Source organism: Mustela erminea, chromosome 6, assembly GCF_009829155.1.
Source record: "Mustela erminea isolate mMusErm1 chromosome 6, mMusErm1.Pri, whole genome shotgun sequence".
Taxonomy (NCBI): Eukaryota; Metazoa; Chordata; class Mammalia; order Carnivora; family Mustelidae; genus Mustela; species Mustela erminea.
Genome location: NC_045619.1, coordinates 85,203,097 through 85,228,041, shown reverse-complemented (window position 1 = coordinate 85,228,041; position 24,945 = coordinate 85,203,097). Strand labels below are relative to the sequence as shown.

Genomic DNA, 24,945 nt, shown 5'->3' with positions numbered 1-24,945 from the left:
CCGTCTCCTTGGGGGAGGTAAGCATAAGAGCCTGGGGAAGGGGAACCAGGCTGGTTGGGCTCCAACCACACAAAAGGAGGCCGGCCTGCGACGGGACACTAGTGCTCTCTGCTGGCCACGCGTGCACCTGCCCAGTCTCCAGCATGCCCCAGCAGGATACGGCGAAGAGAAAAGAGCCACTGGCCATGTTATAAATATTATTTAAAAAACAAAAACAAAACAAAACAAAACACACATACACTGGGTCCCGGGGCTGAAGGAAGGAGTGGTGGAGCCCAAGGGCCCAGGCAGGCAGGAGCAGGCACTGATGCTAGAGGCTAAGGACCCCGCCTGTCACCAACCTGTCATTCTTCCCTAGAGGCCCCTTCTCACATTTTCTCTACTGGCACCACCCGCTCCACATGGCATCCCAATCTCTGGTCTGGGGCTGAGGGCAAGGACCGCGCTAGTTGCCTGGGAAGTGGAGGACCCTGGAATACCACGAGCAACCTGGGGAGGTGCCAGTCGTGGCGCGTTGGGGGCAGGGCTACTTGAGGAAAAGTGGACACAGACCAGACTAAGAAAGGAGTCTAGTGCAGACAGTGAGGGTGACCGAGGATCCACGGCCTCACACAGACCCGAGGCAGAGTGGCTCGCCGGGTCACTGGTGGTCATCCAGCTGCTGCAGGAGTGTCCGCCGCCGCCTTTCCAGCTCACCCTCGCTCAGCTCACTTTCCGACGTGTCCCAGCCCGTCTGGTGGAGCAAAGGCACAGCTCACCCACAGCCTCCGCTGAGGGCCACGGAGGCCTGTGGAGGGTACGGACTGGGCTGGGGCCAGGTGCCTGCCTCTCACCTTCTCCTTCTTGATTCCAAAACCTGGGGAGCGGTTAGGGAGTTCCGCCCGCCGCAGCTCCCTGTCCTTGTCCTGTTCTGGTTCTTTCTCATCACTCTCCTTGCCAGCTTTCTCCTCAGGGTCTGTCTCGCTCTCAGGACTGTTCTGTAAGAGCCCAGAGCCCGCCTGCTCAGTTCCTGTGAAGGATAGCCCGGGAGGCGGTTGAAGAGCTCCCTCAGCATAGCAGGGCCCTGAGTAGCAGTCCCTTCTCTACGCACCGACTTGTGTCTTCTCTTCTTAGTTTTCTTTTTTGGTTTCTTGGCTTTCCGAAGGCCATGATCTGGAGATAGAAAATACTTAGTAAGTCCCATGGTGGAGGTGGGAGGGGCTCATTCTTTAGACAGGGAGCTAGATGGGGAAGTCTCTGTTGGTACTGTTTTCCTTCCTTCTCCCAGTTTCTGCAAGGGCAGGGCAGGGAAGTTCTTCCCACTCCGATAGGTACAGACCTCCTCATCCCCTCCACCCTCAGGGTGCTGTCTCCTCTCAACTGAGTCAACCACTCCAACTCCCAATGGCTCACCTGATCCAAGGAGAAGGCGAGAAGATGGGGAGCCCCGTCCTCCAAGGGCAGCACCCCCACTTTCAACCGAATCAAGTGAGGAAGAGGGCTCAGAGCCTGACTCCGAGGGGTTCCGCCTTCTCCGCTTTGGGGGTCGGAGAGATGGCGGGGGCAGCTCCTCCTCTTCTGACTCCGAGCCCTGGGCAGATCAGCACAGACATGTCAGCGTACAGGTTCTCTGGCCTCCAGAAGCCCTCAAGTCTGGGAACTGGGGACAGAGAGGAGGATCCAGGGCCAAAGGAATTTTCAAATCTCACTCCGAGGAGAAGCGGTATAGGGAAAAAACAAGCAACATGGTTCCTATTTCCCCAAGACAATCCAGCCTCCCCCCACCACCAGCCCGGCATCCCTTTTGCCCACCAACTCACTGAGGGCGAGTGGGAACGCTTCCGATGGTGCTTCTTGCCCTTTCTGCCGTGTTTTCGGCCTTTGGTGTGGAGATGCTGGCATTCAGTCTGGTAGAGGCAAAGGGAGGGGTGAGGAAGGTCCCAGGGTTCATTCACCACAGGATGCACCCTGCACCCAAAAATCTGGTTTTGCCTCAAATGAGGGCCTTAGGCCTCTCTCCAGGCCAACGTCAGACCTCAGGGCAAGGACAGCCCCTGGGGGTAGGAGGCCACTGGGGTCTCTGCTGAGCTGGACAGGCTGCTCATGAGCCTGGCACAGACACATAGTCAGAAGCTCTGTCTCACCTCCAGTACCTGCAGGTACTCGCGGAAGAGCCGGATCCGCTCCGACTCCAGGGTGATCTGCTCAAAGGCTGAGTCGCACACAAAGCGCTCACGGACCTTGAACGGGAGAGCACTGCTGATGAGACCAGCCCCGGGCAGGCACGGACACCGCCAGGAGCACAGGGCAGGGCTGGGGCAGAGGAAGGAAGGGGGCCGAAGCTGGCCGCGAGCTGTGCTATGACTGGGGCGGGCCCCCAGTGGTAGAGAAGCACCGCTGCCCTCAGGACCGAGGGGGTAGTGTCTGGTGCCAGGCTGCAGCCCTGACCTCTTCCCAGGCTGTGCCCAGCTCCAGGGCAGGCACGGCCTGTCTCAGCATGCTTCGGAAGGCAGCTTCCCTGCGCCGCATTCTTCGCGCCTCCTCCTTCTCCCGCTCTCTCTCCCGCGCCTCTGCCTTCTCCAGCAGCTGAGGACGGGAAGGAGGCAGAGCAGGGTCACCCAGGAGAGGGGGTGGCCAGGCCCCACTCAGGCACACTGCAGGACATGGGAAGGTGGGGTCTGGGGGCTCCTGCCGCCACTCACTGAACAGAGCAGGGGGGATGGGTACAGTCACACAGGGGCAGTGAAAAGGGACAGAACAAGACAAGGGGATAAGTTGGAGACCAGAGCCCTGGCTGCAGCCCCGCCCCGCCCAGGCCCTCACACTATTGAAGGTCAGCTTGATGTTGCCCGCGTCCAGCGCAGCAGCCCTCTTGTCAAAGCTTATGACGTGGGCGAAGTCCTCAAAGGCTGTGTTCACCTCCACGCAGAAGCCCCGGTCCTGTGGGCACAGTGGTGTGTGAAGCAGGGGCCACCATGGGCCCGAGGCCTGAAGCTGGCCTCCGGGGCAGGCAGAGGGTTGGACTACAGGATGGGATGCTCGAGAAGTCCCCCAGCCCCCAGAAGCAACCCATAGGACTCAGATGCACTTCTGAAACCAGGCTGTCCATATCCTCACCATCTGACACCTAAGCCTCCCACGCCTACCCTTGGTCTGGATGTCGCAGGGAGCAGAGGGGGGCACTGGATCACATGGGGGGAGGGCAGAGGGCATGTGTGTGTGTCATATCTGCTGACGGATGCCTGAGCTTCCCACAAGTAATTCTTTGTTCCTTTGGCTTCAGGCTGGGCCCCACTCAGGCCCTCCTGCTGCTCCGTGACTTCCTTGCATTCTGTCAACATCTGCTGGTCCCATCCTTTGGCTTAGTTCTTGGGTGCTTACTAGCTGCCCGATACTGTGCTGAGTGCTTCACACACCTTATTTCTTTTAATCCTCAGAATCGAAATATAAGCATAGGTCCTGGCCTCCTAATTTTATATGGAAGGAGAAACCAAGGTTTAGAGAAACTTGCACACTTGCCCGCGGTCTCAAAGCTCATTGGTGGGTGACTGAGAACTCTACCCTGGGTCCTATCACCACAGCCATAGTTTGAAGCACTACACCCATGCAGATCCCTTAGTCCTCTGGGGAATTCAAGGCCATCAGGTGTGCAACTCCAGAACACTTAAAAATACCTCCCCTTCTTGAAGCACCTTGGGCCTGGCTCTGAGCTGCTCATCTATGCCTCCCAACACCTCAATAAAGCAGGGGCTTCGGAGCAGTATCTCACTGGGCCCAAGCCGATCTGGAGTTTGCACCAGTGGAGGCACCGGCCCGGTTCCCTTCCCCTCCCTCCACACAGCATGAACTTGCTCCGGCCCTCCACCTGTGGCGGAATGTGCTCTTCTTGTCGTCTTCGAGAGCATTTCCTCAACCCACACTCTAGCCCTTCTCAAACAGCCCAGTTTCTGTCAGGAGAGTGAAAGCGTCCATCCCACCTCTCTGCTGGCTACTCCCCTCCAACTCGTACCTCACTTGACTGGGAACAGCCTGTCCACCTTGCTCTCACCTTCTTCAAGCTAACAACTTGTGCTGCTTTCCCTTTGGTGCAAAATCTTTAAATGCAGCACAAAGGAAAACGAATCAACATTTAGTGAGCCTGCTATAAGCCCGGCACTTTACAAATATTAGCACTTCCCACAACCATGTGCGTAAATTATTCCTATTCTACAGATGAGGAAACTGAGGCTCAAATTTGGTAAGACTTGCAGAGGTCTAAGCCAGGAGTTACCTGACTCCATTCCACCCTCTTTATAGACACTACTTTCCTCGAAGTGCTCATGTGCTCAGAGACAACTTCCACGGGCCCCTTCTCAGTCCTCACTTGACTGGTCTTTGCACGTGTGCTGCTCCCTTCAACAACCGCCCTCTTGTCTCTCTGACCTCTGACTGCCTCTCTTGCTTGTGCTTGCTCCCCTGAGAATAGCACTTGGTCTTTTCAATCTACATTGTCCCTAGCGACCTCAGCCCCACTTCCCTCCTGATTTTCAGACCCATAATAGGCTGGATGTTTCACAGAAATTTCAAATTCAGCAGACCCCAAAATAATTCATTCCCTGTGAGCCACCCCTCTCCCCACTCCCATGGATCTCGCAGGCCCAGATCTTCTGGCTTCCAGCTGTTCCAAGTCCAAGGCTCTTGCCATTATCCTATGGGGTGAGAGGTGCCCTCACAGTCTGCCCAGCTAGCGGGTGGCCACAGGGGCTCCTGGGCTCATCGGCCTTCTGTAAGCAGGAGCCCAAAAGCGGGAGCAGTGGGGAAACCATGTAAAGAAGCTTCTTTCTCAGGAGATGTGGAGAGACAGGACACAGCAAGGATGAGACTCCTGCAGGCCAGTGGGCAGGACCAGCCACTCTGTGGCTAAAATGTAAGCATCCAATAAAATACAGCTCTCCTGGGATTAGATATTTATACTTTACACAAATGTCCTATTTAAAATGTGGTCTTTGCTGTATTCCTCCCTGCCCCAGGTTACTTTTGAGACTAATTCCCTAAATGGAATTTCTATTCTCTCTCTAGCCCTGTTCCTGCCAAATCCTCCGTAATGGTTCCATTGTCCCACCTCCGCCAACTTCAATTCACTTGACTTCTGAGTGACTCCATCCTTCTGATTTTAAAGTTCTCTCTTTTTTTTTTTTTTTTTACCAGCAGAAATCTTTTTTCCACAAAAATCTTACAGAGAACCTCAGTATATAAAAGAAAAGCTGCTATCCTTAAAAACAGCCGAAGGAAGGGCGCCTGGGTGACTCAGAGGGTTAAGCCTCTGCCTTCAGCTCAGGTCATGGTCCCAGGGTCCTGGGATCAAGTCCCACATCAGGCTCTCTGCTCAACAGGAGCCTGCTTCTTTCTCTCCCTCTGCCTGTCATTTCCTCTGTTTGTCCTCTCTCTCTCTCTCTGGCAAATAAATAAATAAAATCTTTTTAAAAAACAAAACAAAACAGACGAAGAAGCATTAGCCTCCCCCTTTCTTGTCCCAAGGCTCCCCTGAGGAAACTCAGGGGAGGGGATGGGGGTCTCAGAAAAACACAGCTAGAGCACAGCTCTCCCTCATCTGCTGTCTCTGCTGCCTCTGCCAAGCTCGTTCACCACCTAGACTGCCTCCCGACTGGCCTCCCTTCTCACCTCCCGAACCTCTAACCTATCCTCCAGAGTCCTGTGCTGCTCTGACTTTCCTACCAAAGGCCCCTAACAGCAGGGGAGGCTCAAGTTCCAGATCTGTTTGAATCACTTGCTACTGTGACTTTTCAGTGTCCTGAGGCTTCAAAAACTGTCCTCCAACTACCTACCTCTACGGACACAAGCACTCAGTCTGAGGGATGCTACTCTATACTCTTACCCCATGGTTCTTCCAAGACATCCTCTGACCACAGCATTCCCTGGCTCCCCATTACTTACAAGATAAAACCCAAACTTCTTATTTTAGTATTCAAGGTATTTTACATCTAAGGCTCTTTCTTTCAGAGAAACAGGAAGTCACAGGACAATAGGGCACGTCTAACCTAATGGTAAGAACTTTTAAAACATTACGTTTATATTAAACAGAAAAGTGAAGGGTGTGAAGATGCAACACCTGAATCTGTAAAGCAAAATACAGAACTTCAAAGAAATGCTCTGTGTGCAGTGGGCCATTCCTAGCTTTATTTTTGACCCTTCTTGCCATAGGTACCAAGTTACTGCCCTTGGTAATTAGGTGTAGGTTGGTGGAAAATCCTCCATTTTTCAGGTGAGGAAACTGAGGCTCAGAAAGGTTAAATAGTCTGCCGAAGGTGACACAACTAATAAGTGGTTAAGCTGGACTTGTGTCCCAAGCAGTCTGTCTCCACAGTGCTGCTCCTAACTGCTGGGCGTATTGCCTCCCCAGGGCCTTTGCACGTTCTTCACTTCCACCAAGAAATACGCTTTCTCTTTGTTTTTTCCTTCTGAAACACAAGGCTCTCTTAGTGCAGCAATCCCTTTTCCACCTTTCAAGGACATAGACGTTGAGAACTCTCTCTCCAGTCTAAGAGGTCTCTCTCTACAGTCTAAGCAAGGTGCCTGCTCAGCGGTAAGGGGCAGCTGCTTACTGCCACATCAGATGGGTGGCGGGAGCGTGAGCTTAAGGATGGCTTGCCCCTTCTAAAAAGCAGTGGCATCTCAGTCTGAGGCCCTGGAATGCTTTGCAAAACCAGCCCAGTGGTGCTAGATAAGCCATGATTTTAAGAGAACTAAAAGACCCTGATTTTTCTGTACAATCTCCTAATTTTAAAATGTTAACAACAAAGTTGAAATGTTTCCAGGACACTGTACGGGCCAAAGGAATATCTGTGGGCCACCAGTTTATGAGGAGCTGTGCCCCTTAATGCTCAGACCTGCCATGCCCTTCTCACACCCTTGCCTCTGATCCTGTAATACCCCATACCCAGGACTGTCAGCCTCCTCCACCTGCTCGTTCTTAAAGGCATAGTGCAAAGTGTCAATTCTGTCGATTCTCGTCTCTAATAGCACTTGCCCCTCTCTATAACAGGTCTCATGTTTATCTTCCTATTAGGCCATGAGCTCTTTAGGGACGGAAACCGCATCTTTCTTATTTGTGTGTTCCCAGTGCAGTCAGGGATCACGGCAGACCTCTGCTGAATGGAGCTACGCTGCTTCTGCAAAACAGGACTTAGCAGGGAGTCCTGTCCGGAGAGGCACCCTGCACCCAATCTGCATCCATCCACAACCCTGGGCCTCCCTCACCTTAAGAATGTCCTTAATGATCTTCTTCTCATCATGGAATCGTGCCTTCAACTCCTCCACATAGAACTTGAACAAGTCCAGAGGGGTGGAGCCTGCGGGGGAGGGAGGGAGGGGGGGCCTGGCGGGCGGCAGCTTCCCAAGGCCTGGGGGAGGGGTCCAGGACAGGGAGTGGGGGTGCAGAGAGGCTGGCAGGGCAGGAAGCCAGGCCAGAGAAGGGGGAGCCTGGCTGCCTTACCCGGCTGGCCCAGCATGTTGGCAAAGCGGACATCAGTGCTGACCGCTGGGTACAGCTCCATCCAGGTGGACATAGAGTGCAGCTGCCCTGTCTCGTGCAGCTCGTCCAGGAAGGTCTGAGTGGGGAGAGGCCAATTACAGGGAGAGGGAAACACGCAGAGAGGCAGAGGCAGAGACTAGGGAGGAAAACGGGATGGGAGGGACAATCCCAACTGAGGAAATGCAGGCGAAGGAGGCAAAGATGAAAAGCTACAGATGGTGAGGCAGAGAGCAGTGAAAACAGAGGGAATGTAAATACAGAGAGGGACAGACTCAAACATGACAAGCAGCTGGTCTGGGAGGCAGAGAAATAGGAACTTGTCTGCAGCATGTCCTGCTTGAGGTTTGCTCTCAGCTTCCCAAAGTGTTAGAGTTAAGGAACCCCTACTGCTGCCACCTCCAAGCTGAGGGACAATCGAGCTCTGCCTGTATGGCTCCCCACCAAACGGAAATGAACTTGGCCGAGCTGCCAAGCTGTGCCTTTAGGGTGCTCTCTGCTGGCAGTTTCTGGGTGTTGCATACATCCAGTCTCCCTAGAGGAGCATGGCCCCCAGTTGAAGGGACACAGCAGAAGCAGAGTAGCCTCGTGGAGGTGGCACAGGACCGGGCGGAGATGAAACAACAGGCCTAGCCAAGAGGAGGCAGGGCACGAGCAAAGAGATTATGGGCCCCGCCGGAGATGAGCACCTAACCAGCAGGTGGCAAAGATAAGATACCTGGAAGGCCTCCCGGTTCTTGCGCTGCTGACGCCGCTCCCGAAGGCGGGCCCGCTCCCGCTCCTCCTCCTCCTCCCTCTCCAACGCTCGGATGTGCTCCTCAAAGCAGATCAGTGCATCTTCCTTGTCCATGTCTAAGCACAGAAAGGAGGCTCAGCAGGTGCTGCAGGAGTGGGGCACCCTCACTGACCCCAGCACCCACACCCCTACCCCGTGTTTGAGGGTGCTGCCTCAGTAGGTGCCGGGGTCACCCCGGGTGGTGGGGCAAGGGAGCAGAAGCCTCTGTGGGAGAGGAGACTGGAATGGTGGTTCTGGAGGACGGTTCATTAATACAGGAGAACAAAACTAGCAAGTATTCAGCTCTTGTGAATTCAGTTACTGGAAAGAATTGTATGAAACCAGCAATCTCGGGATCTAATGTTTTATGTTTTACGGAACTGGGAATGAAAGGAACTGGGAATGATGAAAGTTCAGGTCAATTTCTGACATTGCCAATGACTGCAGGCCAACAAGAGCTCATCATGACAACACATGACCAGTGGAGACCCCTGGCATCAAGACAATTTAAGACCATATTCACAGGAGTTGGAAAAATTATCCTCTCCTGGTCCTCTGTTGCCTATCCTAGAGTTCTTCCTCCAAGGATACACAATGTCCAGGTCAACAGTGGACCCCAGAGGGAGGGGAAGGGTGTCCCAGTATTCCAGCATCTCTAGACTCTGAAGAGATACAGGGACAGAGTGAATGCAGAGGACCCCGGACGTCCACAAGGGCAGTAAGTGCAGGGGAGCAGTAGAAGGCAGGCCCTGGGCTCCCAGGTCAGTGAGGAAAAGGGAAGGAATGGGCGGGAGTGGAGACCCAGGCTTACTCTGCAGCTGGTGGTCCTGAGCAAAGCTGGGGTTATCCATGAGGTACTGCTGGGCCTGGGACCATGTAGTTTGGAAGTTGACACTACTCATCCCATCCAGGATGCTCTTCAGGGCCTGGATGTTGCGGCGCCGGAGCTGCTTGGCCTGTTCCTGGGGAGCCACAGGGTCAGGGTCAGGGTGAGGTAGGGCAGGTTGGAGCTACTCAGGTGGGCCTGGGCAGAGGAGCATTTGGGGAAAAGCAGGCAGCTAGGGAACCCTAGGAGGGCCAGACTAAAGACTTTCCCGTCCCCAGAAAGGGGAAGGAGCACGGGTTACAGACCAACCCCTCGCAGATGCCCTCCTGCCCTCCCACACCGAGGTTGTAGGCCCTGAGCCCCGAGCAGAAGCAGGGGGTGTGCAAGTGCCACATTAGCTTCCAAGGAAGGAGCTGAGACCCTGGGGCAGCTGAGAAATGAATGACCAGGCTCCACAAGGACACAAAGACACAAAAAGCCTGAGGACAGACTGACGGATTTAGCCAGTGACTGTTACCTTCTCCTTCTTGGCCAGGAAGAAGAGGACATCATCATAAACCTCTTTTCGATCCCTCTCAGGGACCACAGCCCACACCTCCAGCTCCCCAAAGGTCTGTTCTGCCCGCCTGTGGAGCATATGGGTCATGGGTAGGCAGGCAAGGGACAGAGACTCTGGGCCCGTATGTTCTCAGGGTTCCCAGACCCCACCCCAGCCCGGCCCCCTGACCGGTAGCGGGTGGTAGAGGTCATGCGTTCGTGCTGCTCCAGGAAATGCTGCAAGGTCTGCTTGGCCTCCTTGGCCCTTAGCCGGGCCTCTTCCTTCTCCTCCTTCTCCCGCTGCGCCTTGTAGGCATTGAATGCCTGCTTTTTCTCACTCAGTTTGGGCAAGGCACTGGGGTGAAGAGGGTGGGAGTTGGGGGCAGGGGGGGAATAGAGGAGTCACCCTGCACAGCCCACCAAGCAGGGTCACGGCACACAGAACTGAGTGAGGGGTCCATGCATGGGAACAGCAGGCTGCAGGGAGGCAAGACGGGTCTCTGGGATGAGGGGAAGGATGGGAGGCAGTGAGGGGAAGACGGGGCTCCGAGACACTAACACCGAGCCCTTTTGCTCTGAGGTTGGTTCTCAAGGTGCATTCAGGCCTCCGCCCTATCCAGCCCCCTTACCCCAATTAATTCAATTCGAATCAATTCAATTCAACAAGCATTTATTGAATGTCTCATATCATATACCTTTCCCCTCCTCCTCCCGGAGGCCCTCCAGCTTCTTTTCCTTGTGCCCTTGCCCTTCTACCACTCTCCTGACTCGGGCCCCCTTGGGGTCAGAGTGTTGAGCTGGGGCTTCTCAGGGAGGCCCTGGCCCAGCTGCTCACACACAGTCTGGAGGGCCTGGCTCCCTCTGCCCAGGCCTACCTGTAACGGGGGTCGGTGACCACCATCTTCATGGCCTGTTCCCACGAGGCATTGGAGGGGACAGCCTAGAATGGAGCAGGCAGGGGTCACGGGGCCTGCCCACCTCCAGCCCCCTCCAGGCCTACCCTGGGAGCCCCACCCCCGCACCTTGTCCCTCAGCAGCTCCTTGAAGGCCTGCTTTGCCTTCTCCCGGTTGCTCCAACTGAGGCCAGACCTCTCTGGTTCTGGCTTTGATTCCTCTTCCTCCTGCTGTGGCGGCTGATGCTGTCCAGCAGCACTGGGGGGCAAAGGGGACTCAGCCACAGCATCTCCCAGGTCCCCCAGCTTTCAGTGCCTATGTGGTCAGAGTACAGCCTGGCTCCCCAGAGCAGCCCCCTTCTGCCCTCCAGAGGCTATGCCCAGATCTTCACACCCTTCCCAAGAGGCCTGGCAGAAGTCAAGGGTTGAACTAGGCAGGGAGCCCGAAGCCAGCATCTGGAATGTCTCAGAGGGGCAGCCCTCACCTGCTGGGGCCCTCCTCCGGCTGCTGCAGAAAACCCTGCTCCACAGGCTGGGCGGCCTCTGACATATCACAATCTTCACTCCCACCTGGCTCAGGCTCTAGAAGGCCCAGGGGCACAGGGGTGGGACCAGGTGGCCCAGGTGGGGGCTCAGGCTGGGGCTGAGGTGGCTGCGGCTGCAAGATCTGGGGCTGCTGTGGCTGTTTCCTGTAGGCGGACCGGAAGAGCAGTGTCCAGGAGCGGAGCAGATAGTGGGACAGTCAGGGACCAGCTGGTCTGTCTGTCCTGTGAAGGACGGGGGCCAGAGCAGGCCACTCCACGTACAGACTGAGAGCTGGCTCTTCCACGGAGTGGGGACCACAGACAAAGGGTCCACTCCCACCCCTCTGCTGGCCCCACATATAGGGAGATAGCTGGGCAAGTCACTCACCCTGCAGCCTCTTGTTTGACTAGAGCTGCAATGGGAAAAAAATAACATGGTCACAGGGTGGCAAGGGCCACCCCCCAGAAGCGTAGCCCGGGCCCTACCCAATCCTCACCCTCCAGGTCATCCAGGTCCTTGGGCCGGGTCCAGCGAGACTCCTTACTCTGGTTGTTATAGTAGTAAGGTTTGCCTGTGTCTGACTTGTACTCTTTCCAGGGGCACTGGGACAGCAGCAACTGCAAGAGGATGGGTCAGAGGACATCAGTGGGCTGGGCATGCCCCCTAGTAGAGGCACAGTCGGGGGAGCAAAGAGGATCCTGTGAGCAGGGAGTTTTTAGCTATCACCTAGCCTGGCTCAACATGGGGGAAGACATACTTCCTGAGATCCTAGGGAGCCTGGGGCAATGGTCAAGGATCTTGGGATCAGAGGAATCATGTGTATAATTAAAGACTCAGGGGAGGCCAAGGACTTGGAAGGGCCAGGGAAGCTGAAAGGAAGGGCCGAACAGCCCTGTTCAGGACCTCTGCCTTGGACTTGAGAGCGCTGGGCTTCTCCCACACAGACTGCTTGTCGTCAGCATTGTAGTAGTAGACGCGTCCATCAGGAGCCACATGCTCACTCCACAGGGCCCTCTGGGAGGGGAGGGGGCACAGAATGGTGGTCAAGGCCCCGTCCCCAGAGCTTCGTCTCCTTACCCCAAAGATTTAACCATCAGCTTCCCCAACTTTCAGCTTTTCTACCCAGAGACCCCTGAGCTGGAAGAACTCACCGGAGGGCCTGTCCCAGCCACAGCAGCTAGAAAAAAAAAGTCAAGGGAAATGTTAAATCCTTGCCCCAACCCCCATTTTATCCCACCTATTCCTCCCCTACTCCATCCCCAATAAATATCCCCTGGTCCCATCAACATCCCAGGCTCCCTGGCATCCCAACAGGCATGATCCAGGGTGGGCTCTAGTCCACGGTCCCCTCTCCCCTGTACCCCCCAACCTCCGAGCCTGGGGGGAGCAGACCCCCAGAAGACTCACAGCTGGCTGTGTCCGCACCCGGAGCCGTCTGCCGAAGAAAGAGGAGGGGGAAGGGTTGGGGCCAAGCCCAGCGGCCCCCAGGACCCAGGCCATGGGGGATGAAGAAGCAGGCCAGGCCAGGATCCGTGTGTCCTGCTCCCAGGGACCTCTGCCCCCTAACAGGCATCCCCCACCCTCTGGGGCCGTGGCTGTAGGATCCTAAGGGGAATCGCACAGCAGCTGTTCTTGGTTTTCCTCAAGTGAGAGCATTCTGTTGCGTCCACCTCCGAGGCCCCTCTTCCACAGCAGATGCCAACCACTACATCCTACCCAGACTCTACTACAATGAGCAATGGCACCAGAAGGTTTGGTGAGATCCCCAGGTGCTGCCGCTTCCACCAGAGACAGAAAAGGTGTGAGGGGGGACTGTATTCAAGTGTCCGCAGTGCCAGCTCTGTGAGGGCAAGCAGTGTCAGCCATGAATGTGTTCCTTCAGGGAGCCGGGCCCAGCAAGGACAAAAGAGTAACATGTCTTTGGGGGTGAGTGAAAAACTACAAGAGCAGAGTATGTGGCCAGAGAGGAGGACCTGAGTGTGGGGAGTGCCGCTGGGACCGGGACGGAACCAAAGAGAAGAGGGAAAGGATGGAGGCTGCATCCCTGTCCTCCGAGTCAGACCCGCAGGGCTGCGGGGCCTGCTTCCTGCCAGCCCCCCTCGTGCTTACCGCTGCAGTGACAGGCACCGCTGGCATCAGCATTCCTGGCATCATGGGAGGTACCATTCCTGGTATCTGGGGACACAAAGAAGATAAAAAACAACTACCGAGGTCAGGGCAGGCAGAGACAAGGCAGGTTCCCGAGAGATACCCTTTGGGGCCATGACCTTCGCATGGTCCCCTGCTCCGCCTTAGACAATCTCTAGGTTCTAGGCTCTCAGCCCCACCACAGAGTTTCCTCCCGTCACGCAGTGGACAAATCCACATGGGCCTGGCCAAAGCTCCCTCCCTTCTCTCCCTACTTCCTGAAGTCCAGATGCCCCTTCTCCCCTCCACCCCTAGCCGGACTCACGGGGTCTTCTGAGGCACTTCTGGGGCAGGAGGGAGGATTACCTGCGTGAGTGGTGGTGGCGCCCCCATTGGTGGAAGTATTGGGGGCATGATGCCAGGCGGCATTGGGGGGATGGCTGGTGGTCTCTGACTCATGGGGGGTAGTCCCATCGGAGGAAAGGGTGGGGGAATTCCTGGAGGGGGCATCTGGAAGTGAGGAAAGGAAGGGACACTGAGTAGAGAAGACCCCGCCTTGGACCGGTCAGGGAATATCCACCTGTCTCCCGCCTTCTCAACTCCCCGCACCGCCTGGCTCTGAGGCAATTCCAAGGCTTTAGCTTAAGAAGAGCAAAGCATGAAACTGCCTGCTCCCCACCACTGAAAAAGACTGAAAATTGGGGGTGGTCTTCTGGGTCTAAGAGGCAAGCACCACAGCTTCTTCAGAGGTAGGGAAGGGAGAGGGGAAACGTCTAACTGCCACCAGACCGCGGCTGGAAGGCTCCATCCCTTGAGCAACTCTCCCCAAAGAGGCCTCTCAGAGGCAGGATTCCAGGTCCCCAGACCCCCCAGTCCCCTGCCTCCCATCCCTTTCTCTCCAGTTCAATGACCACCAGCTGCTCAGCCTGACTTCAGTGGCATGTTGAAAGAACAGAGAAGGAGTAGTGAAAGAGAAAGGCAGCCCCACCATGCGCTTACACTAAGAGGGTCTCTTCCCTTCCACTTCTCTTACCCCAGCCCGTGTGTCCCAAGGACAAAAAGACAAAGGGGGAGCTGTCAACTTGACGGACAGGGAGCTTGACAGCAGCTCCTCCCACCCCCATGCCCAAGCAACACTACCCCTTTTCCAAGGGTGGCAGAGGAAGCAGGACACAAAACCGTGCTGGCAATGCAGCAGTGCTAGGGACTGGGGAAATCGGGGTGCAGGCTGGAAAAGCCAAGCCCAGGGAAAGACATAAAACTTACGAAGGGTGGTGGCATCATGGGGGGCCCCGGTGGGAAGGGGGCAGGCGCTGCTGGGGGCCGGGGACCAGAATCGGGAACCGACTGTTGAGGGAGAGAAAAGTCATAGGACCCAGGATGGGCAAAGAGATGGGCTTTTGCAAAAGGGAAGCAGAGCGATGAGGATGAAAAAGGAGCACAAAGTTCAGAGGAAGGGTCTCCTGGCCCGGTTTCCTGCCCACACCCAGCTCCGAGCCCTGGCTAAGTCTGCTCTCTTCTACCAGCCAAGAGCCAGGCTGCCGGTCCCCTTCCACATGGTCTTTATCGCACCAGAGCCCCAGAACAGATGAGGGCGGCTGGACTATAGGCCCAGTGTGGCTTTTCCCAGGGCTTTGCATCCATTCTCCTATCTGTGGGCAAGGCTGGGCCTCCTTCAAGCCTTAAACAGAGGTCTCTCATTCCCAAAATAGCCAGGGAGGAAGTGACCTCCTTTCCCGTCCCCCTACCTGAATTCACTGTTAGAGTCAACCCCAAAGCCCTCTAAGCCCAAACAGTCACCACACCTTAAGCACTAGCCTCCCACTCTCTTCACTGCGGCCACCCCCCAACTGGCCTCATCTTTACTCTCTTGCTCACTCTGACACCTCCCACTCCCGATGACCTGCTCCTCGGCAGCTCTACCCCTTTCCCCTACAGATCCCGACCTCCTCTCCCTGTGGCTGAGACTTTGAACAGCTTGGTCTCCCTGCCCTACGCCTACTAGCCACCTCATCCCATCCTGCCATTGTTGCCTTAAATACCACGTGCTCCCAAGAGCGTTCCCGACCACTGAATTTATTCTCTATCTGATGCCCTTCTTAGTTTCCTGGTGTATACGGTTTCGTAATTATTATGTTTCGCCTTACATGTGTAGTAACATTCCATGAGGACAGGGATTTGTAGGACTTGTTGAAAGCTGGACTCCTGGTACCTGCCCCAGTGTCTGGCACATAATGGGTACTCAATAAATATTGAATGAATGCAAGAAGGGACAAAGAAAGGACCAAACACTCCCAATTCTAACACCTTATCTATAAATATAGCCAAATTCATCCCACAGATATGGTCAGAATGATGCATATACAATGCTTCCAGTCCAGCATTATTCGTAAAAACAGAAGACTGGCATCAGCCTATATACCCGTCACTAACTATGAAATTATACACAAACATAAAATGGAATACTATGCAGTCATTAAAAAAGAATGAAGCCATTCGTGGTCTTGATAAGAGCAATCTTTAAGATCCATTAACAAGTGGAAAAAAATGCAAAGTGCAGCAAAGTGTGATCATTTGTATGAAAACTGGAGAGAAAAGAGGACATACAAGAAAGAAATCAGTAGAAGGGAGACGGAGGTGGGAAAGGAACCTTCTCGCTGTACATATGTCATTCTGTAACTTTTGAATATGCATCCATGTGACTATATTACCCATTCAAAAAAAAAACTTTTTAAGTAAACTGAGGCTTCAAGATGCAGCTAAAAGGCCCTGTCCTTCCTCCTTTCGCTTGATGGTTAGAGGGTATCAGGGAGGAGTTCTAGGGAAAGGTGGTAGCTGGCTGAGACGACACCCCACTGATGTCCAACTTCCCTACCTTCCCAGTGACCCCCTCCACTGAGAAGGCTTGGCATTGAAAGATGCTTTCTAATCTCTACCTCCCGTAGTATCCGTCCTGCCTCTGTTCCCACCCATCTTGTCCTAAGGAGAGAAGGGTAAGCCACACTATTCCACCCAGAATCACCTTTCTCAGGGTTCAACTGCTCCAGCCCTGTATTCAGACCTGCCCCAGCCAAGACTGTCCTTAGCATGGGAAGTCAGAAATTCACCAGTGTGGGAGGAAATCCAATTCTCTGTGCCATGCTTACCCACCTCAAGCTGCCTTAGGGTCCTCTCTGACCTCCCAGATGCTACATAACCATCTCTCTGGGTCCTACCAGGTTCCAGAGTTGCCCATCTGAGGCTGGCACCACAGTCCATACAGCTGTCTAAGTTAGAAACTGGTGAGTCATTCTCCACACCTCCCTCTTGTCAATACGTCACTAAGTCCTGCTAATTGTACCTTGTACACATTTCTTGAATCCATCCACCCCTCTCTCGTTTTCATTTGACCTTCTGTCGTAGTCTCCCCACATCCACTACAAGCTCATCAAAATGCACCTCAGATCATGTTACTCCCTGCTTAAAATTCTTCAATGGCTCCCACTGTCCTTACGGTAGAGACCAAAACTCCTCCCCAAGGCCTGGAAGGCTGTGGGAGGTCTGCTTCTCAACTGCCTTGCCAGCTTCATCCATGTTGAGTTCCTGAGTGTGTGCTCTGGCCACACTCACCATCTCCCAGTTCTCCCACCTCCGGCCTTCATCTCTGCCTGCCACAATTTCCTGCCGACCCTATACACCTAGCCTACAGGTCTCACATCTACCAGCCATTACCTCCTCAGGAAAGGCTTCCTCCCAGACCAGTGGTATAGGCTTAAGTCAGAGCCCTCTTTTATAGGCTCGTGTACCACGCACCCTTCCCTTTAGCAATTACCCACTGGAAGTTTACAGTTACTCCCACGGTGCTGACTGTCCCATTATTTTATGTGGCCACTAATAAAAAACAAATGCCACCACTTAAATTATGATACTGCAACGATTTTAAGAGGTCTTGACAAGAAATGTTAAAACGTGAGTCTTAGGGTCAATGAAATTGCTGCCTCCACCAGATCTTACATTTAAAGGGGCAGGGACTTGGCCTGTTTTGGCTCACCCTGATCTCCTAGCCCCACTGTATTTTCCTCACTGCCCCAGACTGGAACATAGAAGGTGTTTTACTGACTTGATGGTCTTGGCAGGTCCCACAAAACACAGCCACTGGTAAGGCCTAGGAGTTATTTGGAGAACATAGAATGTCAGAGATGGAGGGGACTCTGGTGACCACCCAAGGGAGTTTCCTTTTTCAGATGAGAAAACTAAGGGAAATTATCAGTCCCAGGCTCCACCGTGGTCAGGGACAGAGCCAGGACTGGGTCCATTCTCCTCTTCAGTCACCCTCAGCACTGTCCTTGCCACAAGGAAGCGGTCTGTTTTTTTCACTCCGTATATTCCCTGCTTCCCATGTGGTAAAATCAGCAAGGATCCAAACTCTTCCTTGAGAATTAGTGGTGGCTCCCTATCGCTCACCCTACAGAATCTCACCTAACATTGCCTTTCAACAGACCTGTCTACTCTTGGCTCAGCCTGATTCAGTGGCTTCCCTCCTCCTCTCTGCACAGCCATTGTTAGATTACACCCTATGTTCCTCTTACTCTACTGTCTCTCACTTTGCTCAAGATGATCCAGTATTCACCCCCTTCAGATTACCTTTATGATTATCCTCCACACATACACATACTCCTACCTCGTGTCCCCTCGGGATAAAGGCAGCACTACTAGGCACTGATGACATGCTACTCTGTGGATGTTTGCTGGGTGTTTCCCACAGGTCCGCCTCTCTCCCTACGTGGGAGGAGATTTCTCCATATTGGGGGATTATGTTTTCTCCTTTTAAGCCTCCTCTTGAGTGTCTAGTCAGGACCCTGCATACAAAGTGCTGTGATAGAATGCAGACTCATCCTTAACCTTACTCGATTTTTGCATCCTGGAATATCCCAGAACAGGCAAACGTGTGCAGGTGCACCCATGTACCCACGTACAGTTGTATAAAATTCTCTGGGTAAAGGTGGCCTGTAATGAGATGGACAGCTCGCCAGAGGCTGTCTGTATAGCTGGGGAAAGAAAAGTGGAATCAAATACTGGCACGGGAAAACCTAAATAGTGAAAAACTCACTGTATAGGACATCTATAACTTGGTGTATGTGCTGCTGAAGCGAGCACTGTCCATCTTTAACTTGGAATGGAGACCCCTGGCCAGGATCCAGATGCTGGACTCTTTTGGACAGTTTCCGCAGAGGACAGAGCAAAGGAATGAACATAAACTACCATGGGACTTCCGCGGCCCTCCCTTCCCTGAGCTTCCCCTGTGCAATGTGTATACTTTTCTTCCTAAAACACCCCTGCCCCTCTCTCACTTGCTGCAGTGCCTGGACAAGTGCGGGTCTCATTACACTTTGGGGCGAGACTGAACTTGTGTGACAGAGGGATACAGGAAATGGGCTGAAAGAGCAGATCTATGTCTTCCCTGGAACAAAAACACATCTGTGGGCTGGAGAGAGATGAAGAAACCACTGATCATCTTATCATCATGAGCTCACCTGTACCAGTGGAAGGACACAACACCCCCCCCCACCACCACCAAAGGTGCAATCAATTCTTCTGAGCCTTTACATCTAAGCTGCAGCTCAGAACTAAAGACTCAGAAGAAAGAATAAAAGGGGAAAAGAACAAGAATGGAGAGACGGAAGAAAGAGCAAGGAAAGAGGGAATAGTTAACAACTAATATTTATTGAGTGCTAATTATGGGCCAGATATCATGCCACTCATTTAATCCTTGTAACCATCTAAAAGGTTATTATTGTCCCCATTTTATAAATAAAGTGAGGTTCAGAGAGATTAATTTGAGCAAGGTTCCAAAGGATTAAACGGCAGAGGCAGGTTTGGAATCCACGCAGCCTGACCCCAATGCTTTCAACTACTCCACAAAGCTGTCTCCCAGCTAGGGTGATGGTGCCACAGCTATTTCTCACAAACTGATTCTCCTGTTTTATTTTCACCCTAACCCACACACTATCCTGAAATCCTCCAGGTGATCCCAAGGATGGTCTGGTATGACTCATTCCCTAAAGGGATTTGTGTTGGGACAATGAAAGCTGGAAGGCACACTTCTCAGAACCGTGAGAGAAGGTACCTCTCAGAAAGGGTACCTGTTATCAAAAAGAAAAACAGCATGGAGGCCAAGAGACCAGCTAATTCCCCTGCAGTCAACCCTTACTTGCTGCCCTGCTTCAGCTGCCCCAAACGGTGCCAGGCCCTCCGTTTTCAAGACCGTCCTAATCCCCAATCCTCTACATCAGCCTTAGTATATTCCTCCCTCTCCCCAAAGATATTGGCTGTCTTACTAGAAAAGAGCTTCCATTGCTTCTCTCTGTCCTGCCATCTCCTCAGAATGAAGACCTCATTCTGGTCTTCATTTTCTTGGGTTAGGTCTCTACCTCCTCCGCCACTTCCAGAGCTCTTCCATCCCTCCGATAGGATGCCAGAGGCGCTGGCTAGCCTGCTCCAGCCCTGCAGGCTTTGTGCCTACCATCCCCCACATCCCTGGGGATTTTCTGCAGCCCCAGCTGAAGGCCTCGCCTCCATCCTCAGCCTGCTTTCTCTTGCTTTCCCACATCCTAGAACCCATTCTCCTGAACTCTCTCCTGAGGAACCACCCCATTTCGAAGCTGGAAAGGACGTGTGGTATCATTCTCATGCATTCCTTGTTTGTTTGTTTTTTTTTAAATCGATGGGGTATCTGAGGCCCAAAGAAAGGTAGTGACTTGCCCAAGGTCACACAGAGTTGTTAACACAGTTTGTTGATGGCAGAGCCAGGGTTGGGATCAAGGGTCCTCTGTTTTTTCATTTCTTGGGCTATCCGGGACTAGATGGGGACCTTAGCCTCTCTTTCCTCAGGAGACAATGCCCTCTCTTCACCTCACGACACAATGAGGGGAAAACGAAGGAGGGGGGTCTCCAAGTGATTTTATGGGGCGTCCAGGGCTTCCAAAGGAAACAAGCACTGGGTCTGAGGAGGGGCGTGTTGCACGCCAAATACCCAACAAGGGGAAACTGGCCCCCCAGCTCTCCTCTTGTCCCTCAGTTCCCACATTCCCGCCCCCTCTCCTTTCCTGACCTTTCTTCACAAACCCACCCTTATCTTCTTCCCTTCCTCCTCCTCAACCAGTCCCGCAACTCTCGCTCCCCTCAACCCCCCTCTCCCCCACCCCCGCCATCCTCCATCATGGCCTCCCCGCCCCTTCTCCCCCAAATCCCCGCTCCCCTCCCCCTCCCGGGCTCCCTTTCCCAACCCCTCGTGCCCCTCGCCCTCCCCCGGGGTCCCGGGTACCCCCGGCGGCCTCCCCGGCCCCCCGGCCCCGGCCCGGGCCGCCGGGGGCGCTGTGGGACCGCCCCGGGCCCCCTCCACCCCCGCGCGGGGACGTTACCATGCCAGAGCCTCCGAGCAGCTGGGCCGGCTCGGCCCACCCGCCAGTAAAAGACGCTCTGATTGGTCGAGCCGCAACCGGGAAGGCGGGGCCAGTGGGGGGTCGCACCCCTTGGTGGCCGGGGCTCCGGTAGCGCCCGCGGACCAGCCGGGCCCTGCACCGGCCCGGAGCGCCCGGGCCCGGCCCCGCCCCCGGCGCGGACAGCTAGACCCCGCCCTCGCGCCTCCAGGTCCGGGGCCCGCCCACGGGGGGCGGGGCGCGCTGCCGGGCTTTTGACGGGCGGCTAGAGCCGCAGAAGCCTGGCATCCCCAAGCGGCTAGAGCGCGCGTCCGGGGCCGGCTCCGCGCGTCTGCAACTCTCCTGCCTTCCCGCCCTTCCCACCGGCCGCCTCCAGACCTGGGCCCCCAGCTTGCCCGGCCTTTGCGGATCAGCTGGTGCGTCCGCCGCGCATGGGCTCTCGGAGCGCCTGGATCCCGCGCGCTCGCGCCCGGGACGCAGGGGCTGGACCGATGTTTTCATTCAGAATGTAGGGGTATCTTTGCACCTCACTGAGAGTTTTTTTATTCGTTGCATAGTTCTTTTTTTAGCACTTTTAAGTTCATTCATTAGACAGGTATTTGTTGAACATCTGATAAATGCCTCAAACTGTTCCAGGCACTGGACAAACGGCAGTCGAAAAAAAAAGCGGATAGAGCTTCTGAAACCCTGCCCTCGGAGGCGTACGTGCTTCTTAGGTGAGCCCGAAGTTAACTTCTTTTAAGATTTGGCTTCCACCAAGCGGTGAAAGCGAGCCAATCATTTGTAGGCGTTAGAGATATGAGCTAAATACTATGTTGTGCAGATAAGGGAATTACAACCCAAAATTATTTAATGAATATGCCGAAGGTTTAGGACTAGTAACTGACCGGGCTCCTGATACCGATGCAGGGTGCAGAAAGGGATCGAGCACCCTCTCTCCAAAGCCTGGATAAAGATGATTCCTTTTTTCTTTATTCGTCAACAGTTGAGCCTGTACTCTGTACTCTGTACTCAGTGCTATGCTAGGTGCTGGAGATTGAAAACTCTGTGAGCCGGGTCTTAGAGTCTTGCAAGCGTCTTAGAGTCTACCGGGAGAGAGGTAGGAAAACAACCAGCAGGAAGCGGAACACCTGAATTAAAGGGAAAAAATGGGAGAAAAGGAAGAGGGATTCGTTCTTGGGGACGAATTGTAGATCACTGTCATTTTCTTCACAATACCTAGATAGCCTCAAATGAAGGCCTAGTCCCATGGTTTTCAAACTTTATTACTGAGACCTCTGGGCATAGGAGGAGTGGTCAGAGGTTCCATAAACTTTTACCAGTCACATTTAATTTTTTTTTTTTCCCAAATGAAGTATTTCTTAGCCTAGGTAGGTACCTACTTTAAAGAGTCAAATAATTGGGACGCCTGGGTGGCTCAGTTGGTTAAGCGGCTGCCTTTGGCTCAGGTCATGATCCCAGCGTCCTGGGCTTGAGTCCCGCATCGGGCTCCTTGCTCAGCCGGGAGCCTGCTTCTCCCTCTGCCTCTGCCTACCACTCTGTCTGCTTGTGCTCACTCTCGCTCCTCTCTCTCTCTGACAAATAAATAAATAAAATCTTAAAAAAACAAAAAAAGAGTCAAATAATTGTGTACGGTTTGTTAATATAAACAGCAGAGCCCTGCCTCTATCATCTCTCCCTCCCTGGAGGCAGCCATTTTCAGTTCTTTGAAGCTGTTTTTTCTTTTTGAGACACAGAGAGAGTACAAGCAAGGGTAATGGCAGGCAGAGGGCAAAGCAGGCCCCCCTCTGAGCATGGAGCCCATGTGGGGACTTGATCCTAGGACCCTGGGAACATGACCCAGCCAAAGGCAGATGCTTAAATGACTGAGCCACCCAGGCATCACTAAAGCTGTTTCTTTTGGCATTTTACTTTTATTACCCTGGTCCTCCTCCAGCTGCATCCCTCCCCACAGGGTACTGAGTCCAAGGGGATATGCCAATCCAAAGCCTACTTACCCCCTTATAAGCCATATTCTAAATACCCGGGACCCTGGATTTCCCTGCCCAACTTGCCTCCTTGGACCTCTCTTCCACAGGAAGACCTTGCTGATAGGCATCGCTAGGCTTGAGGGATAGCCAAGGAGCAGTTATTTGCAGTGAGAGGCAAGAGCACAAATTGGGGTCTCCACAGGACCCTGTGTGAGGCTCTCTCAATGTAGGACAGAGGCAAGAGCAGAGGAAAAGGGAGTGAGACAAGATCTAGGGGCTGGGGTCTCCTATTTTCTAGTATGGACTCTGAGGAGTCCAAAAATTCTAATTTAGAACCTGGCTTTCTTGGTCCATATGAAGTTATATTGGTAAAGTGAAGAGTTTCGATGGTATTTTATTTAACAGTTTAATTTATTACATTTCATTTATAAAATTTAATTTAAATTGTTAATTTATAACAGTTAAGTTATAACATTAAAATATTTAAGTATGTTTCCCATTTGTAGTCTTGCCCCAGCCCACAAAATAAAAGGGACAGATTGGAGGAATTAACTTTGTTCCCTTCAGGTCTCCTCCCCAGCCCACTGATCCTTCATTCTCATCTGCTAGTTTCAGTTTTTACACTTGTCTACACCTGCTACTCAGAGTTGAGCCATGTAGAAAGTTTTGATGACTCTTTCTCTCCTGCACAACTTTTGATTTTTCCTGAAATTAATACTTACCTTGCTTTTTCATTTGTTTAGTTTTCTATCTATATATCACAAAATCTGCCTCAAAATCTTCCTCTAGTTGCCTGAATCTCAACTCAGAATATCTAGACACAGCAGATACTCCATCAACTTCATCTTCTTCAAGAGATCTCTGCTGGAGCCTTGTGACCTGCTCCAATCCCAGTGTTTATCCCTGACCCTTGCGGCACACCTGGCAACTTGGCCCTTCCTCTCTCATCTTCCTGGCACTGTCTTTGACCTCTCCTTTGTTGGATCTTTTATTTGCCATGTTCCATGTCTTTTTTTGTTGTTTAATTTATTCCCTCTTTTTGGAGACCATCTTCCAGAAGCTTCTTGAGAAAAGGAGAGGTAAGTTGTTTCAAAACTTGCATGTTTGACATTGCCATTATCCTACTCCAACACTTGATTGATTGCTTGGTTGGGTATTGAATTTCTTCAGAATTATGAAGGCATTATGACATTACCTTCTAGCTTTCATTGTTGTGAGAAGTCTGAAGGCTTTTAAGTCCTTCCTTTGTAATTGACTTTTTCCCCATCTCTGAACCTCTCCCTGTCTCCAGTGTTCTAAGATGGTTGTGATATGTCTTGGTGAGAGGATCTTTGTCGTGCTGGTTACTCAGTGCCCCCTCACTTCCGGGAAATAATCTTGAAATCATCCCATTGGTGAATTCTTCCCTTTCATTTTCCCTGTTCTTTCTTTCAGGGGACTCCTGAAATCCAGATGATGGATCTGATAGACTCCTCCTACCAATTTCTTGTTTTTCTCTCCTGCTTTCTATTGCTATTACTTTGTTTCCTGGGAGAGTTCCTCAATCTTATCTTCCCATTCTTCTACTGAGTTTTTCAATATTGTAAAGATTTTTAGTACTCTCACGTTACTGTTATTCTCTGAGTATTCCTTTCTAATAGCATCTTTTTTTTTGTTTCAGTGTCTCAATGGTTTATCTTATCTCTGAAGCTACTAATGGTAGTTTTGTTTCAATTTTCTTCTTTCCGCGTACTCTCTGTGTGCTCCAAATTTCCTTTTCTGTCGTTTTGGTCTCTCTCGTGTTAGAATCTTTTCTTGGAGGTCTTATAATCCTTGGTTGTTTGCTCACATTAAAGGATGGGTTACCAAAAAGCCTATTGTATCTGTGCTCTGTGAGCTCAGGTTTACGGGTGGAGCTTGGTGGCCAAGAGCTTCACCTCAGGGAGCCTCTGATGCTAACTAACATCTTTAGGTTTTCCTTTTGGGGTGGTCAACCATCTGGCGCAACCAATTCTGTTTGCCGTCCTCTGGCCCACTGCTGCTTTAGGATTCGTCCTTCTCTAGTCTCAGTCAGTAACCACTCATCCATATGCTTTCCAACTTCCTAAAGTATTTTGCTCCTGTCTCCTCTCCTGTTTCCCTGTCTTTGTGGATTTATGGCTTAAAATATCCCTTTGCTATAGTTTGAGTGTATTTTTAGTAGAGCAAAATTAGATACATGTGTTCAGTCTACCATTTTTACCCAGAAACTTTAAATATATTTTATCTGTTTCTAAAACAGTAGTTTAAAAATATATGTACTCAAGGGACGCCTGGCTGTGGCTTAGTCAGTGGAGTGTGTGACTCTTGATCTCAGGGTCTTGAGTTCGAGTGACACATTGGATGTAG

At 52.7% G+C, this 24,945-nt stretch overlaps 1 protein-coding gene across 5 annotated transcripts; it reads right to left on the bottom strand.

Moving 5' to 3' along the window:
• Positions 1 to 183: 183 nt before the first annotated feature.
• On the bottom strand, positions 184 to 20,674 carry PRPF40B (pre-mRNA processing factor 40 homolog B). Of its 5 annotated transcripts, none has more exons than XM_032348120.1 (26): positions 20,591 to 20,666; positions 14,457 to 14,537; positions 13,557 to 13,700; positions 13,173 to 13,238; positions 12,471 to 12,498; positions 12,215 to 12,240; positions 11,967 to 12,077; positions 11,560 to 11,680; positions 11,451 to 11,475; positions 11,024 to 11,227; positions 10,668 to 10,797; positions 10,521 to 10,585; positions 9,836 to 10,000; positions 9,626 to 9,734; positions 9,094 to 9,244; positions 8,226 to 8,359; positions 7,472 to 7,586; positions 7,237 to 7,328; positions 2,803 to 2,919; positions 2,428 to 2,565; positions 2,124 to 2,219; positions 1,800 to 1,886; positions 1,393 to 1,570; positions 1,091 to 1,152; positions 834 to 977; positions 184 to 733 (listed from the first exon to the last, which is right to left on the bottom strand). In XM_032348120.1, the coding sequence occupies exons 1-26, from the start codon at positions 20,591 to 20,593 to the stop codon at positions 641 to 643; spliced, it is 2,685 nt and encodes an 894-aa protein (XP_032204011.1). In that variant the 5' UTR covers positions 20,594 to 20,666; the 3' UTR covers positions 184 to 640. The 5 variants fall into 5 exon arrangements, with proteins under 5 accessions (XP_032204011.1, XP_032204012.1, XP_032204013.1 ...); XM_032348121.1 differs by having other exon boundaries at positions 11,608 to 11,680; XM_032348122.1 differs by lacking the exon at positions 20,591 to 20,666 and adding an exon at positions 19,508 to 19,578.
• Positions 20,675 to 24,945: the final 4,271 nt, after the last annotated feature.